The sequence below is a fragment of the Balearica regulorum genome, chromosome 11 (assembly GCF_011004875.1).
Source record: "Balearica regulorum gibbericeps isolate bBalReg1 chromosome 11, bBalReg1.pri, whole genome shotgun sequence".
Taxonomy (NCBI): domain Eukaryota; kingdom Metazoa; phylum Chordata; class Aves; order Gruiformes; family Gruidae; genus Balearica; species Balearica regulorum.
The window spans coordinates 11732400-11750477 of NC_046194.1; the positions used below are offsets into that span (position 1 = coordinate 11732400).

The 18078-nt window shown below is 51.7% G+C and overlaps 3 protein-coding genes and 1 pseudogene across 3 annotated transcripts in view; 1 reads left to right on the forward strand and 3 right to left on the reverse strand.

Moving 5' to 3' along the window:
• The window catches only part of F8 (coagulation factor VIII), a 90501-nt gene that overhangs the window by 64695 nt on the left and 7728 nt on the right, over window positions 1-18078 (forward strand). The window lies entirely within an intron of this gene.
• LOC142603359 (uncharacterized) lies at window positions 982-13410 on the reverse strand. The gene is made up of 4 exons (XM_075763426.1): window positions 13187-13410; window positions 9623-9736; window positions 4208-4364; window positions 982-1593 (listed from the first exon to the last, which is right to left on the reverse strand). The coding sequence occupies exons 1-4, from the start codon at window positions 13408-13410 to the stop codon at window positions 1411-1413; spliced, it is 678 nt and encodes a 225-aa protein (XP_075619541.1). The 3' UTR covers window positions 982-1410.
• LOC142603352 (putative G-protein coupled receptor 34) lies at window positions 5001-8042 on the reverse strand (annotated as a pseudogene).
• Window positions 11876-13156, reverse strand: F8A1 (coagulation factor VIII associated 1). The gene has a single exon (XM_075763358.1). It carries the CDS (start codon window positions 13154-13156, stop codon window positions 12092-12094), a length of 1065 nt encoding a protein of 354 aa, XP_075619473.1. The 3' UTR covers window positions 11876-12091.

Consider the following 18078-nt stretch of genomic DNA (forward strand, 5'->3'; position numbering starts at 1 on the left):
TTATCTTACAACTAATTATTTTCTAAGTTACAATGGTTTCCCTTTTGGTTGGTTACATCTATTGAGCAATGGCTCTAATTGCTTGAATTGATCTTAATATTTTAATATTCACAGGTATCACCATCAGCAGCAACGGGGCGGTTGTGGTGCCTGACCCGCTCCCCTTGCCGCCCCGGGGCACTGAGCTGTACTCAGCACACGCCAGCCTCGTGCTCGCAGCGCAGAGCCTCGGCACACCCCGGCACAGCGCAGCGCTGCACGCCGCGGCCCTTTGCGCAGGCACAAGCGCCCGGTGTCCAGGCAACCGGCAGCGCCTCGCTTCGGGGAACGCTGCACAGGATGCCGGCAGCCACGCAGGGTGTGAGACCGCCCTGCAGAGCAGGGTAAGGGGGCTCCTGCTTACACCCGCCCGCGGGGGCGGTGTCAGTTGGTGTTACCGCAACTCACCCTGAATGGTCTCTGCCCATTTAGGCACGTGAAACAGTGCAGCAGTGGGTGTGACTGCGCTCCGATCTGCTCTGTTCCAGGATTTAAGTGTCCCGGAGAATTCTGCAAAAGAGCAGGCTCTGTTGTAGCTCCCAGGACTGCAGGAGAAGGAAACTGCTCTGGGACACCCGCGGCACAGACCCCAGAGCCTCTCCTTGGGTCCTGCTGGCAGACTAGGCTGTACAGCAGAGCTCTTCTGCTTGGTTTTGCTGGCACAAATTGCAATTACTGCAGTTACAGTTGCTCTCAGACCTGGTGCCTCGAGGAAGGTTCTCGACAGTGACCAAAAATTATCTGTATGCAGTTTTTAAGTATTCTGATTTCAGATAATCTAGGCATCTTAGAGACGCCCCTTGGGAATTAACTCTACACAGCTATTGCTCTAGCCTCTCAAACGTTAGAGTAGAACAGTCACTGTTTTTGGATAACCACCACATAATAGTCTAGTAACAGTTTTCATCTATTCATCTTAATTGAAAAGGAGAGGGTCATAAGTACTTCTGATGTATGGATTTTTATTTTTGCTTGGCTGCATGGCACATCCATAGCTAACTTAACTATAAAATAACACCAAATTTTGAATTAAGCACTAATCAACTATAATCTTATCTAGGCAAAACAAGCTTTGTGGTAATTAACTCTTCTTAAATATTGTGGGAATTAATGTGTGCATTTCAGCTAGGAAAACCACAAGTTCCTAGTTATTTTAAGCGTGGAACCTGAAAAACAAACATTGGAAAAGCATTTGAAAAAACCTGCTGTCTCTAGACCCAAATATTAAAATCAGAAGTACATGTAATGCCACCGTTGTACCAGAATTACCTCTTGCCTCTGTCTTCTCTCCCAGGTGTGCAAACGGGCTTGCTCTCTCTCCCAAAGCCACAGCCTTCTGCGGGGTCTCTGGGGAGTGTTTGCTGGCCACAATTACCGCAGGATAACCAAAGCCAACCGTGCTGATGCCATCTCAAACCTTCCCCTCTTGGAACTGAGCCTGGAGTGATTGCTGCTCTCTAAGGATGGTGAATACACCAAAGACACTGCCCTTGATTTACGATCCCTGATGGTCCACTTGGCCAAGCAGCGGGTGACTTTCTCGTCCAGGTGGCTCTAGAAAGAAAACAAAAATGGCATGGTTCTGTGATTCCTTCAGCTTCTGTAAGCTCTAACGGTCCTAGTTTCAATCCCCAAGGCAGGACTGACGGAGTCCTGTGGGGTCGACAGTGGTCCATCTAACTGATGTCCTTTTGGCAGTCATTTAACATGAGAGTGGTGGATCCAGTTATCCATTTCTGCAACTTTTACAGCAAAGAAAGAACTAAATAACACACTATACGGACCTTCCTGGTTAGGGTCCAACTTTGTTTTGCGAGAGTGGACTTTCATCATTACTGTATCTCCAGACCAGATAACATGTCTTCCTGCTGGTTCTGGTTGAAACCATTGTGCTTGTGCCCTATTTTCTTGTAGATGTTTTTGTACCCCCAATACAAGTTTCATAATTCATTCATCTCCATCTAAGAGGCTGGTCCTAGCCAGGACAAAGGTCCCAGGTAGAGCTAAATGCCTGCCAAACACTATTTCTGGGGGTGACAACCCTAGAGGGTGGCGAGGGGTATTTCTAATACCCCATAGCACTATTCTTAAAACTCCAGGCCATTTCAAACCTACCTGACTACGAGTTTGAGCAATTGTATTTTTGAGAGTCCTATTCATTCTTTTCACCTGTCCTGACAGCCGTGGATGATATGGAACATCTAGTTGTCTCTGTATTCCTAAACTTACAGATACTCTTTAGTATTCCCACTGAAAAATGAGAACCCCTGTTGGATTCTATGGTTTCAGGTATTCCATATCTGGGAGTCATTTCCCGCAGGAGTGCTTTGACCACTCCCTCAGTATCAGCTTTCCTGGTGGGAAAAGCTTCTACCCATCCTGAGAGCTGGTCCACAATCACCAGCAGGAGCTTAAATCCGCTCATGGGAGGCAGATCAGCATAATCAATTTGCAGTCTTTGGAATGGGAAGTATGCCCATGGTGGTCCTCCAACCTCCTGTTTGCGTTTTGCATCAGAAAACTTCCAACACATAGGATGAGAACTCACAATCCCTTTTACTGCCATACGTATTGCTGGAGCTGCCCACATTTTCTCAATCTCCTCCACAATTGCTGCCATCCCTCCATGTGTTTTATCATGAAACCACCCAGCAAGAGTCGTTAAATATTTTCTTGGTAAAATGGGTTTTCCTCCAATAATCCATATTCCAGTTTCATCTTTCACAGCCTCCCAACTTTCCCAACAAGCTCGTTCTTCCTGAGGGACTGCTGCACATACTTGGGCTGGGTTATTGATATCTGGCCAATCAGCAGCAGAGAGAGGTGTTACGGTGGTACACTCGCGTATAGGTTGGAGGGCAGCAGCTTTAACTGCTGTGGGATAACAGTGGAAGACTGGCGACGAGAACTGTAAACATGCTCAAGTGACCTGCAGCTGGGATGTAGAAAAATAAATGTATCATATTGATTGTTGTCTATCCTTGTGTGCTTGACACAAGGAACATCTGTGTCTAGCTAACATAGCCAGATGGTAGACTTAGAGGCACCCTCTTCGACACGTTTGAAATTCCTGCCCTGCTACGCGGAAGATCAAAGCACAGTGGTAAACTACGCCTGCGTGAATCCCTGATAAGCAAGCGAAAACAGCAGGGGCAGTGATCTTCCAGCATGGAGCGAGCTCAGTGGTGCCTGCGTCCCTGCCTGTGTGCCTCTGCCCAGGTGCTGCTTTGGGGATCCCCCCAGTTGGTGAGGTAACAAAAATAAATTTACTCTTTGCATTTCATCTGTGGTGTCGTGGTTTAACCCAGCAGGCAGCTAAAACAACCACACAGCCATTCGCTCACTCCTCCCCTCAGTGGGATGGAGGAGAGAATCAAAAGGAACAATAAGTAAAAAGTGTGGGTTGAGATAAAGACGGTTTCACAGGACAGAAAAAGACGACAATAACAACAACAGAATATACAAAACAAGTGATGCACAGCACAATTGCTCACCAACCAAAACCAATAGTCAGCTAGTTCTTGAGCTGCACTGCCTCCCGGCCCACCTCCCAGTCACATACAGAGCATGATGTCATATAGTATGGAATATCCCTTTGGCCTGTTTGGGTCAGCTGTCCTGGCTGTGTCCCCTCCCAGCTTCTTGGGTGCCCCTGCCTTCTCATTGGCGGGCCAGTATGGGTCCTTGACTGCTTGGCAACAACTGAAAAACGTCAGTGTGTTATCAACATTATTCTCATCCTGAATCCAAAACCCAGCGCTATACCAGCTACTAGGAAGAAAATTAACTCTATTCAGCCAAATCAGGACACGTGGTTTTGCGGCTGTTCCTGTGTTCTGCCTGTGCTGACTCACACAGTTGCTTTATCTGCCAATTCACCATTTCTTTCAATTTTGCTGGATCCTTTGGGATGAGCTGGACAGTGTACTACAGCGAATGCCCTTGGAAGCAATCAAGCTCAAGCAATGTTAACAGCATTCGGATTTCAGTGGCATTAGAAATACTTTTTCCCTGCCGAGGTACGGAACCCTCATTCTTTCCATAGCCTACCCATTGCACGACACACTCCAAAAGCATATTTAGAATCAGTATAAATAGTTACCCACTGATTACGCCTCCACCAGGCTGCTCTGGCTAATGCGGTTAATTCAGCCCCTTGGGCACTCACCGAGAGTTGTAGAGGTTCTGCTTCAAGTACCTCTAAGTTTCTCACCACCGCGTAGCCTGTGCGTCGTTTTCCATTCACATAGTATGACAATCCATCGGTGAAAAGGGTTAGACCCGAGCTCTCTAGAGGTTGATCTTGCACGTCTTCCCAGAGGCAGCTGGAGTGGAACCACAATGCAGGTCACCATCGGAGGGAACAGGCAGTAAAGTTGCCAGATTCAAAACATTACCTTTTTTTAAAGTAATATTATCCACACTTAAAATCATTAATTCACAACTATGTGCTCTTTGCAGGGACAATGCTTGGGTAGCACGTTGTTTAAGAATCAGTTCTACTCCATGCGGGACATACGTGATTGTTGGGTGGCCCAGAACTAATGGTCTGCTTCTTTTTATGACAGTCGCTGTTGCTGCTGTTGCTCTAACACAGGAATTATTCCCTGCTGCTGCAGGATCCAGTTGAGTTGAGTAATAAGCCACCGGGCAGTGATGTGGACCTAGCTTTTGAGTAAGGACTCTGCTGGCTACTTTTTGTTCTCATGCACAAATAGTTCAAAGGACTTGGAGTAATCTAGCAATCCCAGTGCCGGAGCAGAAGCTAAAGCTCCTCTTATAGCTTGGAAAGCCTTTTCTCTCTCTGGATCCCAATGTATAGGCTACACCTCCTCTGCCTTGGTAGCTTCTGTCCGTGACTTACTTAATTCCCCTAGCCCCGGTTTCCAGGGTCTGCGGTATCCTACTTGCACCTAAAAATCCTTGCAAGTCTGTCTTTGTTACCGGTCGAGGTAACAATAGCCCGGACTCATTCTGGGTCTACTAATCTTTGTCTGGTTTGGTTTTTTTTAATATGAATCCTAAATACTCTACAGCCTGCTGACACAGCTGAAGCTTAGAAAGAGATGCACGGTGACGTTTTTCTGCTAAAGCAGTACATAGACAAATAGTATCTTTCAAGCAATCTTCATACGTCTTGCTGGCAACTAACAAATCATCTACGATTGCACAAGTATAGAACCTCCATAATATCTTTCAAATTTTCTCCTTCTGATCCTTAAAATATTTGCGGATGTCAGAGGCGGCTTGGTCCACAAACACACTTGCTGCCAATTCATTATTAAAATTCTGGAGAGTCATTCCCCATATGTCAACAAAGCCTGTCACAATCTTCCCCAGTAGTCGCTGGGGTGTTCCTCTGGCCTCTGTCTACATCTCTGTCCTTTAGTGCAATTTACTTCAGTTCAATTTACTTTACCAGGGGTGCTTCCCCCCACCTCCCTTAAAGAGAAAAATTTCCCTCTCCTGCTTTTAATGTATTTAGTAGCAGAGATGAAAGAGCATAGTGAGTCTTGTCCTCTTATTTTTAAGGTGCTCCTTCAACAGAGCTACAGTGGAGTTTGGGGTTTGGGGTTACTCAGACCTTAACTGGAAAGATCAGAGGATTCGGTCTTTAACAAAACATTTTATTCTCCCATTATTATTCAAGTGTTTGAGCTAAGCAGTTACTAGAACAGTTCCCAGTCTGAATGAAAATCCTCCTCCTCCTAATGAGGAGAAGCCCAGGCTGTGTTTGCCTGATGTGTGAGTGGCTCAGTCTGTGTCTCCAAGTCTGCAACCTTCTAAAATAAGTAAACAGATAAGGATATGAAATGGAAAAAATAAAAACAGGGAAATGTTCTTTTCTGCAGGAAGAAAATGGACACCAAAGAATAAGAAAGGCAGAAAATCTTGCTAGGCAGTTCTGTGGTGCATTCCCTTTGGCCATTGGACCCCTTGCTGGATGTTCTTGGCATGGTCCAAGCGCCAAACAAGCGCTGTACAATGGTCAGCCAAAGCTGCTGGTCCTGAGTAAACATGCCAGTGAAATGAGCTAAGGAAAATTGCTAAAGGAAGCCCAGAGCTGACTGAATACACAGAAAAGTGGGGCTGAGGTGGAGTTATAAAGACTGCAGTAACAACAAGAGAGGAAAAGTTACCGTTGTCCTGGTTTGGGGTTACAAGTTTGCAATGTTTCCTGGCATGCCTGTCCTCCAAGCCCCGCACTGCATATTTCTGGGCTCCACCATGGAGTAAAATATTGACCTGCTCCCTCCAAGTAATGCTCTGATGGGTGTCTCCCTCTTCTTTGCCCAATGCTTCTGCACTCATCTTCTCCCTTTCCCTTTTCCTGCTTTCTCTGGTGTGGAAACAATGTAGCACTTAAAAAACATTCACAGTCCATTCCCATTCCTATTCCTGCCACTGTTCCTCTTCCTCCCGTTGAAGGAGCCCGTCTCAGTCCTGGGCTCTGTACCCGCCCTTCCCCAGACTGAGTGGAGGCCCTAGGCCAAGGCTGTTTCTCCTTTGATGCTTCCAGCCTTCATTCTTCCTGGGAAATACATTCTTCAGCTGTGTCAGCAGATCTGGTGTGGGGAAATTAAGGTGCCAGTTATCCTTTCCGCTTCATTTATCCCCCCTTCCCAAGGAAGCTCTAGCCCTGGTGATGTCAGTGGAAGAAACATGAAGTGATTCCAGTTTCTTTCTCCACCTTCCCAGCAAGTCTTGTCTGGTAAATACCAGCAGTCAGAGCAAATCCTTGATGAGAAGGTCCCATGCTTGAGAACTTGGCCTCACCGTCAAAGATGCTTATATGTCTGTCACAGACCTGTGGTGGCTCTGCCCCCCCAGCTCCTTAGCAGACCCCTCTTCAGCCTGCCCCAGATGGTGCAGAGCACAGCCCTCCAGAACCTGCTGGACAAGAAGGTGATGACTGGGTGAAGGCAGCTGTTGATGGCTGATATGGAGAGTACAAGCTCATTAGCAAGGTGGAGACCCTGCTTCCAGGGCAGACTAGAAATGGCCCCCACTTGAACGAGGATATAAGGAATGCAATGAAGCATACAATGAAGATGGTCAGGACTACGAAGGTCTTGGCGATGGCTCTCATGCTGGTCCTCTTGTTCAGCTGCTGAGCTATCGCTAAGTAGACTCTGTGGAGCTTGGCAAATATGTTGCTGTAGAAGCAGAGGAAGAGCAGCAGCAGGATGAAGCAAGTGGCTACTGTGACCGTGTTAAAAGCTAATGCTGTGGTGCTTTTGCTCCTGAAGTGGAAGCATTTATGGTCACAGGGGCCTTTTTCTCTTGTCTCAAAGAAGAAAGGCAGCATGAACGCTGTGTGCACCAATCAAACCACCCCAGAGGCCATGGTGCTACAGGACACAGTGTGAATCCTAAATTTCTAGAGGGGCTGGATGATATTCAGATAGCAATCAAGGCTGATCAAGCTGAGGAATGTGATACTAACATACATGTTGAGGTAGGAGAAGGCCCCAGTGATGTTGCAGAAGATCAGAGGCTCGCTCTTGCTTTGAAAGGCAATGCAGAAGGGCAGGCAGAGGGAGAGCAGCAGTTCGGAGAGTGTCAGGTTCCTCATGTACATGGTGATGGAGGTCCTGCGTTGCACAGTGCATGAGAACACCCAGAGTGCCAGGGCATTGCTGAGCAGCCCAATTATGAAGATGAGGGAGTACATCACAGGGAGTATCACAGAGAGGAACTTGTCTCAGATCTGACAGCAGGAATTCCTGAGTCTGTGCTCTGTGGGCTGGCTGGCAGGAAAGGGGGTGCTCAGGGAGTCCATTGTTAGGGCCACGGATCTGGAAAGAAAAATGCAGGAGACGTTGGAGCAGACATCTGCATGATCTGGCTCCATACAGGCACCGTCACTTGTAAATATTGAAGGTCCCTGCAGTACCTCTGTGGTTTCCTGGTGCTACAGGTCACTGCAAACACAACCTTGCAGTCCCCCAAACTCTTATGTGAAGACCACCAGCTTGCATAGCACATGGAAAACCACACTAGGGACTTAGGAGCATGAGTCTGCCAGGCTCACATGCTGGCTTTTTGGCACTGCCTTCTCTCTTGCAGGGCTCAGGCCTGCAAGAAAACCTCCACAGAGAATCTGTCTGTTCAACACTGGTGAGAAAACAGGCCACCACACTCCTGCCATAGGCTGGTCCAGGTGGCCGGCAGCACTCTGCTGTCCCAGATGTGGTAACCATCTTTTCTCCTGGCTGCTCTCGTGCTGTTCCATGCTACCCTTTGCTAAGGAAGGCTGTGAGACTGGAGTGGTGGAAGTTGGCTGCTGTATGCTAGGTAAGCACACCCCTACTAAATAGCAAAATCTGGGGTTCCTCCGCAGGGGAAAACATGTTTTTGGTTGTACATGAGCAACCAAATGGGTATAGCAAACATGAGTTCAGACCACAGGCAGCATGATACATATGGGTATCTTGGCATTGTTGAGGGACACCGCTGAGGTCTGTCAGAGCTCCCTACTGTCCCCTCTGAGGCTGGGAAATCAAACCCACACCCAGCTGTTCCTTCATTGCCATTCTGCTGCTCTCACGTCAGATACCCAGGCTTGCCTCAGGAGCAAGGCAAGGCCCTCTCCACCAGACTCTTCCTTCCTGCCCAGCTCTCCCTCATACCCATCCCTTCTCTCATGGTGATCCTGGTGCTTGCAAGGTGCAGGGCAGTGGGATGGGGCTGCAGCTCTCGGCCAGGAGAGGAGCGTACTTGCACTGCTGGTCCCAGTGGTAGCTAGGCTGGAGTCCTGACTCTGAGCACTGCATGCGTGAGTATGCCTGCATGGTTTTGGTCTCAGCCCTCTTCTCATGACTTTACCCACAGCCACGTTTCTGTCCATGGTGCAAGGCTCCTTCACCAGCGAGGTAAGGCAGGGAGGGAGCCCGCGTCAGGGATGGAGGCAATGTAGCCATGGTGGCCCAGCTCTGCCTGGCCCTGCTGAAGACTGACCCCAGAAGCACTTCACATGCCCACAAGCTCGTTTCCCCTGGACAGGGATGGGAGGCCTGGCTCCTTCCAGCCCCTCACCCTTCACTCCCCTTCCTGCTTTCTATGATGTCAAGCAACACATAGCTGCAAAAATCTCCAATTTCCTTCCCACCTGCCACAACTTCTCTAACAGACTTCTCTGCTCCCTTCGTACGTCCCCAGCACAGATTGCAAGGCAGAGCCAGCCTCGGGTGCTCACACACTTGCTGCCAATTCATTATTAAAATTCTGGAGAGTCATTCCCCATATGTCAACAAAGCCTGTCACAATCTTCCCCAGTAGTCGCTGGGGTGTTCCTCTGGCCTGTCTACATCTCTGCCCTTTAGTGCAATTTACTCCCACCTCCTTAAAAGCTCTAATCACATTTATCAGATTTCTAACCAATGTTTGGCAATTATCTCTGTTTGATTATTATAATCCCAATTGGGATCAACTTGAGGCCAGGCAGTCCAATTTTCCCCTGCCTGTAGGGTTAATTCCACATTCCTTTCAATTATCTTTCTGTCTGGATGGAACAATTCTCTCAATAACAAGTTGAGGGATGGGAAATTAATTCTGCTGGAATCTTCTTTAAGATAATCACCGGCAGGATTTTTCACACCATCCCTGGCATCCTGGAGGTTTTGAGGTTTCTTGGCACTGGACTTCCATGCTGCTGCTAGATGAGTTCCCCAGGTTGTCCTGGTTTAAAGTTACCCTAGGAAATACAAGGAAAAGAAGGGTGTAAACCCCTAGAGAAAGAAAACGAGAATAAGAGGAGGAGAAAAAGAAAAGAAAGAAAATCCATCTTGTTCTGACAGCAAGTTTCTCCTGCCTTGTGGGAATAAAACTGCTCCTGACTGGCCTATCAGAATGCCCAGAATGCTGTGAGACACGGGGAAGAGGAGGTGTGGGAGCTGCAGGCGCTGATCCGACTGGCTCCGGCAGCTGCTCTAGCACTGCCAGGAGAAAAAAGCCCCAGCAGCACAGTCTGGGCAGGGAGCAAGGAGAGAGCTCTGCTGCAGCAAGGCAGCCCAGGCCTGCCCCTCACAAGGTGGGTGCTCAGAGGTGCGGAAGGTGCTGGGGGTCTGCCCCCAACACATCCCATGGGGGAATTCAGACTCTACTTGCCTTGGAGCTGAGGAAGGCTGCCTCGAGAAGGGCCCAAGGTGGCAGGTTTTGTCCTCCCAGGCTGAAGGCTACCCTGCCTCAGGCAAGGGTGTTCCCCTTTAAGAAACTTGCAGCTCCAGTTCCTCTCTTCAGGCCAGTGCTTGCCAGGCAGCCTCTCCTCACATCTGTGCCTAGTTATTGTCAGAATGCAATTAAGCCAAAGGGTGATTGCATCTCCTGCTTGGGGCTGTAATGTAGTCACTGCCAGGGCCACAGCAAAGGCTCCTTGCACAGCAATGTGGAGCCCAGCAGTTGCATGAGGCTTTTCCAGCCCTGCTTCATTTGAGACATCAGCTTCTGATCTCTGCTGGGTGTGGGTTCCCGGACAGGTCATGCCACCGGGCTGATCTGCAGCACATATCCCTGCTCCCTCTGGACACAGGCCGTGGAGGTGAGTGTCTGTGTGCACCGCAGGGCACCTGAGGGTGACCGGGAGCTGGGTGGCTCAGAGCAGCTGTTCCTCACGAAGCCACCCTGCCTCATGGCAGGGCCCTAGGGCCCCTACCACGACTGTCCCCTGGTGCTGCTGGCAGAGCTCTCCTCAGAGCTGCCCCAGCCCGCATCTCTTACAGGAGTGAGGCAGAGACTGCCTGACTCTGATGGGGCACCGTGGCAATTCACAAGCTGATCTCTGGCTGTTGCTGGGCTGACACACCTACCCTGCCCATCCAACTTTGATGGGCATTCTCCATCATTCTCCCCCACCATTCTCCAAAGCCCTCTCCTAACCCTGCTTCCCACTTCATGCCAGCTGCCAGAGGTGTTTGTGGGGCAACCCGGCTCCCCTTCCACAGAGTGAGAACTCACAGTGCTGGGGATGGGTTGGCACAGGCTCTGATGAGCCAGCAGTGATGACAATGCTGCTACCACCAAGGAGAAGAAGGGTGCTTCCCAGCAGGCATGATCCCGCACCTGCTCCACAGCCTGCTGGGTGCTTTGCTACAGGAACATGTCAAGCTGTGGGTGAGCTGGGCTTGGATCTGGCCCTGGCTCCTGGAAGGAGCTCGCCTCCCTCAGGGCAGGGGGAGCGGGGGGGGAGCAGCAACAGGAGCTGCCTTCACCATCAAAGAAAGAAGACATGACATGGGGCACCTGCCTCTTGGGAGTGAATGTCAGCCCCTTCACCCTGTGGCTTCTCCTACTGCCTGGAGGCTGCCGCCACTTCTCTGCCAGCCCTTTGCAAGTGGATTAAGGATAACATTAGAAACTGTAGTGTAAAGCCCAACAGAATCAGCAAAGACAGTAGATGCAATTGAGGGGTAAATCAACAAGGAATATAGAGGGATGTGTATAAGGTGGTGCAGAAACCAACTCTGCCAGCTGTTGTACAGAAAATGTAGTCAAGCCACCACCACTGGTCCCCTAGCAGCCACTTTCAGGTCAGTGACCTTTTGTCCACCATGATGGCCATATGCATGGCCTCATGTTGGCTACAGCATCTTTTCTTTTCGTGAGGGAAAAAAAAAAATCTCATTTTAATATGTTTTGTTTTTCAAAGAGCCACACCCCAGGTAACATTCACTTCCTAGATGTGCAAACCCTTCAACTCACATGCCCCAGGTGATACCCTACTAGCAAGTTCTCCCATCTGCAAAGTGCAGCCAGTTCTTTAAGCAACAGCCTGGTTCTGCCTTGAATCAGCCTTTCTGCTCAGGGATTACATTTTTCCAAGCATGACAACTTTCAATACACAGAGCAAGTAGTTTACTATCACACAAGATTAAATGATTAGATGAACACATTTGCTCATCAATTATTACTTGCATCTATTACAGAATACATATGAAAAATAAATAACAATATAGACAATATGCTGACAGAAGACTGTGGCTTAAGTCATAAGTCCAAGCCCAGCCGTGCCACCCTGCAGAATCATGGCAAAGCCCGTCGATGCCGGCGGCGCTCACAGCCCCTGTCCGGCAGGGCTGAGCATCTCCTGCAGCACCAGGTGCAGCAGGTGGTTCTGCTCGGCGCTAAGCAGCGGCCAGAGCTCGGCCTGCAGGGCCTTCAGCGCTTCCGCGTCCTTCTCCTGGCATGCCAGCACGGCCGATTGCAGCAGCAGGAAAAGTTCAGCCGGCAAGTAGCTCGCCGCCGGCGGCAGCCCGCTACCCGCCCCAGCGCCGCCTCCGGGCCCCGGCCCCACGCCGCCCTCCGGCGCCTCCCAGCAGTACTGCTCAAGCGTCCGGGCGTGCTCGGGCAGCAGCTTGGCTGGCGGCGGCTGCAGCAGCAGTAGCAGCAGCACCCGCGACACCTCGCAGCCCGCCAGCACATCTATGAAGGCGCCGCCGGGAGCGCCCCCAACACCGCCCAGTCCAGCCCCGGCCAGCGACTGCGCCCGCGTCAGCGCCGCCAGCGCGCCGGCGTAGTCGCGGCCCAGCAGCAGGCAGGAGGCGCGCTCGGCCAGGCAGCGCAGCGCTTCCAGGGGCTGCCGTGCAGCCGCCAGCAGCTCGGCCGCCCGCTGCAGGTGTGCGGCAGCGCGGGCAGGCCGGCCCGTGTCGCGCAGCGCGGCCGCCAGCTCCAGGTACAGCCCGGCCGCCAGCGCCGGCTGCCCCCGCTCCAGGTGCAGGCGGGCGGCGAAGGCACCGCAGCTCTGCGCCGCCGCCACGTGCTCGCCGAAGCCGCCGCGCAGCCCCAGGCGCTGCCGCAGGTCCCGCTCCTGGCGCAGAAAGAGCCGCGCCGCCTCAGCCAGGGCTGCCGCCTCGGCGGGCCCGTGGAAGAGGCTCTGGGCGCAGCGCGCCACGGCCAGCTGGCACCAAGCCGCGTAGGGCAGGCTCTCCTGGGCGCGCAACTCCCGCGCCAGCGCCGCGAACTGCTCCGCCGCCTCCGCCACGTTCGGCTTCCGCAGGAACCGCCGCCGCAGCTTGGCCGACACCAGCCGGTACCGCGACAGGAAGTCGCCGTCTCCGCCAGGGCCCAGCCCGGAGCCGCCCGCCCCGCCAGAGCCGGAGCTGCCTGCCGCCGACAGCATCGCGCGCTACCGGGAACTGACGCGCCCCACCTCGCTCCACTCCGTCTCGCATGCCACCGGCCAATCGGCGCCTGCTCCAGGGTCACGCTGACGGTAGGGCAGTGAAGAGGCGGGGAGGGGGCGTGGCCATTCCAGGCTTGCGTAGCCTCGACGTCGCCCCGCCCACTAGCGAGCGTGCTTATGCGTGGCTGACGCGGCCCAGGAGTGGGGTGGGTTTGTGTGCTGGTGTGTTCTTCTGTAGTCCCCGCCACCATCTTGGCGGGCGCCCCGGGAGAGCTGGAGGGCAGGGGACCCAAGGGCTTTCGGGTGAAGCCAGCAGTAGCCAGGTTCAAACAAGAAGGGTTCACCTAAGTGGCAGCACGTGGATGGGACTCTGGGCCAAATGGTGCATGGGGGCAGGAGTTTTAGATGAGTTCAAAGGCTGACATAAATACTTGGATGAGAGAGCTCTTGGGGTTCTGAAACAGATAAACCACATCTGACTTGGGAAATCCACAGCACTGAAAATATTTGGTGCCACAGAGAGTAAGTGTGTGTGTGGGAAGTATAATGTGCTTGCCTGCTTCTTGCTTTTTCCTGAGCATCTGCTTACAGCGCTGCCAGAGGCAAGGTCCTGGGCTGGGCAGGCCCTTGATCTGGTGGAGGGAGGCTGTTCCTGTGTGAGTCCCTGCCAAGGGGTAAGAGTACAGGCAGGGTTGCTCTCTGGCCAGCGTGAACGGTGACTTGATCTACTTTTGAGTGGTCTGAATGCAGCTGGACCTAAAGCCTCTTGCAGGGTGGGAAGCAGGTGGGTAGAATGTAGACACTTCCTTTCCTCAAGGGGCTCAGACCTTCATAGCCCCCACGAGCTGCCTGGCACCCCCTAAGCTCTGGTCAGAGACTTCTGGTGCCAAGACCTCTGTGCTGCTCGCACTGCTAACAGATGTTTTGCACTGCTGACATTTGGATGCGTGCAGCCGGAGGACTGATTCGCTCCTTGGGACCTGCTTCATTTACTGCTCTTTGGGGCTCATGCTGGAACATGAGTTCCAGATGAAAAGATGCTGCTGAGTTCAAGTCCCTCCAGGAGGGCACAAGACACTGCCTTGGTGGCTGGAGACAGTTGTATTTGTGGGCAGAGGGGCTGCAGGGCTTGCCATGGGGCTGGGAAGATGCTGGGCTTGACCCTGAGCTTGGCCAAGCCCAGCCACCTCGGCTTTTGGTGCCTCCCCTTCCCTGGGTGTACAGTGCTGACAGCATGGAGGTTGCCGCCCCATGTTTGGTCAGGATAGCTGTGTACAGCTCCCTTTGCTCTCTCAGCGCTGGCCAGACACAGCTGCAGCAGCCAGATGAGAGCAGCATACAAAAGGATTTCTCATTTCCACTGTCATCACCTGCCTGTTCCTCCCCTGCCTGCCAGGACTATTTGCATCTGTGTGGGCACACCTCATGCTGTTCTACAAGCTAAATCCAGTATTGTGGAAACAGTTTGCAGAGCAATCTGCTCCATGCACATGGCTCTTGTGCTTTTGGTTTCTGGGATGAGGACTGGGGGATGAGCCGCCTGTCCCCTCTCTGTACAATTCCCATGCCCATAGGAGCTGCACTGGCAGTTTCCACACCGCCCCAGCCAGACACTTGGTGCAGGCAACACTGGGAATATCATTTGAGCAGGGATGAAGCCAGTGCAGGATCAGGCCAGGGGTCTCCTGGAAAAGTGGATGCTTCAAGGACTTCCAGCTGAATCGCTTCTCCCTTGGCATGGGCAAAAGCTGGGAGAACTCCCCTCCTTCTGCCAACATAGACCCATGCTTGCAGCCCCAACGCTGTGGGGTAGCTGTGAGCAGTAGCATACCACCATGCCCTATTTCCCTGTGGCTGAGCTCTCCCCTAAGTGCCCAGCATCCCCTGTGGTCCTTGAGGGCAGTGGATGATGTGCCATGGGGTGCTTTTGTTACCGCTCAAACAGCAATAAAAACTTTCCAAAATAGAAATGTAGTTTAGAAAGCCAACATTGGTTTATTCAGTGCTGGGTGCACAGGGGATCTCTCCTCCTGACATGCACACCTAGCCTTTAATCCCTTATATGTTTATACCCTTAGGTTACAAAATCATTACAAAATTACATTTACATCACCTAGTTACCTTCTTGTGATTGGTGAAAAGTTTTCTCACTTTGATTTAAAGCTATATGCTTAGAGAAATTCAAAGAACATTCCCAGTGAGGGGTGGCCATATCTCGAAGGCAGGTAGCTTTCAGAGTGGAGGTGTGTTTTGGTATTATAAGTAGATTATAATGAACAAAGTTCAGTCAAAGGACATGATTCTGACAGAAAATGAAATGTTATTTGTACCCACTGCCAGCTACATGCGTTATCTATTCTATCATCCATGTCAGGCTGGGGCTATACAATGGGCATAATTGGCAGCCACAAATTGGTTAGCAACATCAAAGAAACACAGTCACCCAACCATCACCATACTGTTCTGCTCAGAACATTCCCTTCCCGTGACCAAGGTTATCTATTTGGTTACACTTTCAGGAGGCACATCAGGTTTGGCTTAGAGCTTGACCCATGCTGGTGCAAATGAGCTGATTTGGAGAGAGCAGCACCCAGGGCTGGACCGCTGCTCTCTCCAAATTGTTATTCACATAAGCTCCTGCTGTGGCCAGTGCTTGCTCAGGGAAGTGGGTGCGTGGGATGGGTTGAAGAGGCTGCATCAGGACAAATCGCCTGAAAAATGCACCCCCTCTTGTCTCATCCCAGTCAGTGGGTTGCGAGGGAGGTGAATCTTTGTGTCCCCCAAAGGTGTGAGTCCTGCCCGGCAGAGCCGCAAATTGAATGAGTCACAGTAATGACTGAGAGGAAGAACATAACAGAGTTTTATTAACAATCTACAGGCTAGGCATTAACAACTGGCAACTTTGCAGATAACAGGTATAACACTTGCCACAAACAACAAGTACAACCGACAACTAGGCAAATTTATCTGGCAAAGGCAACAACCGGTGTTATAACACATAAGTTTCTTAAGAGGAAAGGAGAAGAGAAGGAAGAAAAGAAAGGATAGAACAGGTATCATCACCCTTGGATCCTGTGATGTCATCACATGAATAGCATCTTAATCTGCAGATGATGGGTCAACAACAGTGTTGCACACATGCTCGCCTTTATTCTGTTCTGTCTCTCAGGGACCACCCTCAGGGCAGTAACATGCAGATGTTTTGCACCTGTGCAGTCCATTGTTCTGGAAGGTTCAGGGGTGCAGGTCTGCCAGTTTGATATTCCAGAGAGTTCTGGAATTGGGTGGGGGAGTTCCTCCGGGGTTCCAGGTGTTCGACACATGCCCAAAGCAGCTGCTGGAGCGTTACCAGAGGTAGAGGGAGGCAGCTCACCATCCCACCTCCGTAGCGTCCGTGCCCCACATCTCCACAGCGCTGGCAGCAACCAGGAGTTGTTTGAGACAAAGCGGGGTACTTGTGGCTCTTCAGCAGTCTTGGACACCGCCACATGAGACAAAACAGGGTATCTGTGGCCTTTCAACAGTCTCTGACACCTCTCCAGGGCCAGAAGGGGAAAAACCCACCAAGCCCATATGGGAGGAGCAGGGAAACCATGGAGGCTGTTTGTCATGGTGAGAGATGTCATCACCACCCAAGGGCTTATAAGAGCCCCAGCAAGAGCAGAAACCACTGTCACAGCAGGCGAAGGAGCAGAGGAGAGGTGCTGAGAGAGGGAGGTGACTCTGGAGTGGCTTTTCTTCTTACTAAGAGTCATTGGGATGTTTTTGTCATGGGGGTGAGCGTTGGGGGAGAAGAGGGAGTGGGGTCTACTGAGGCCAGCTAACTCAAGTTGGGGCTATGGCTGGTGGGAAAAGCTGGGCTGGGGCTTGGTGGGGAGAGCCACGGGCTCAGCAGGAGGAGCCCAGGACAGGCAGGGACATCTGCCACACACATGGGCTCAAGCATGGCTGGAGTTGCACACAAGTGTGCAGACGCACACAAAGCATGTGTATCACCGTACTGACTCTCACTTGCACGTGAAGGTCATGCTGCTGTGCAATTGTACCTACTTGCACATACCCACACAGAGCTGTATGTACATGCATGGACTCCTGCACAACACACACAGAGCTCTCTATATGCTTGTATCAATAGTCAGGATGTGCACAGACACGGTGGGCAGTGCCTGGCCTTGCAGGGACCTGCACAGCCCCCAGGTAAGAGGCACTGTGGTGGGTGCGTACACAGGCACACGTGGATGTGGCAAGGATCCAACGTGAAGCAATCAGGTGCCTGGTGGCATTACCTCCATGCAGCAAGCCAGAACTCTGAATTTGAGGCATTCAACTTGTGGTGAAGCACCATGTGTCACAAGCAGCAAATCCAGCTAGCTATACTGCCTCTGTCCTAAAGCACCCGAGGCTGGCTCTGCCTTGCAATCTGTGCTGGGGACGTACGAAGGGAGCAGAGAAGTCTGTTAGAGAAGTTGTGGCAGGTGGGAAGGAAATTGGAGATTTTTGCAGCTATGTGTTGCTTGACATCATAGAAAGCAGGAAGGGGAGTGAAGGGTGAGGGGCTGGAAGGAGCCAGGCCTCCCATCCCTGTCCAGGGGAAACGAGCTTGTGGGCATGTGAAGTGCTTCTGGGGTCAGTCTTCAGCAGGGCCAGGCAGAGCTGGGCCACCATGGCTACATTGCCTCCATCCCTGACGCGGGCTCCCTCCCTGCCTTACCTCGCTGGTGAAGGAGCCTTGCACCATGGACAGAAACGTGGCTGTGGGTAAAGTCATGAGAAGAGGGCTGAGACCAAAACCATGCAGGCATACTCACGCATGCAGTGCTCAGAGTCAGGACTCCAGCCTAGCTACCACTGGGACCAGCAGTGCAAGTACGCTCCTCTCCTGGCCGAGAGCTGCAGCCCCATCCCACTGCCCTGCACCT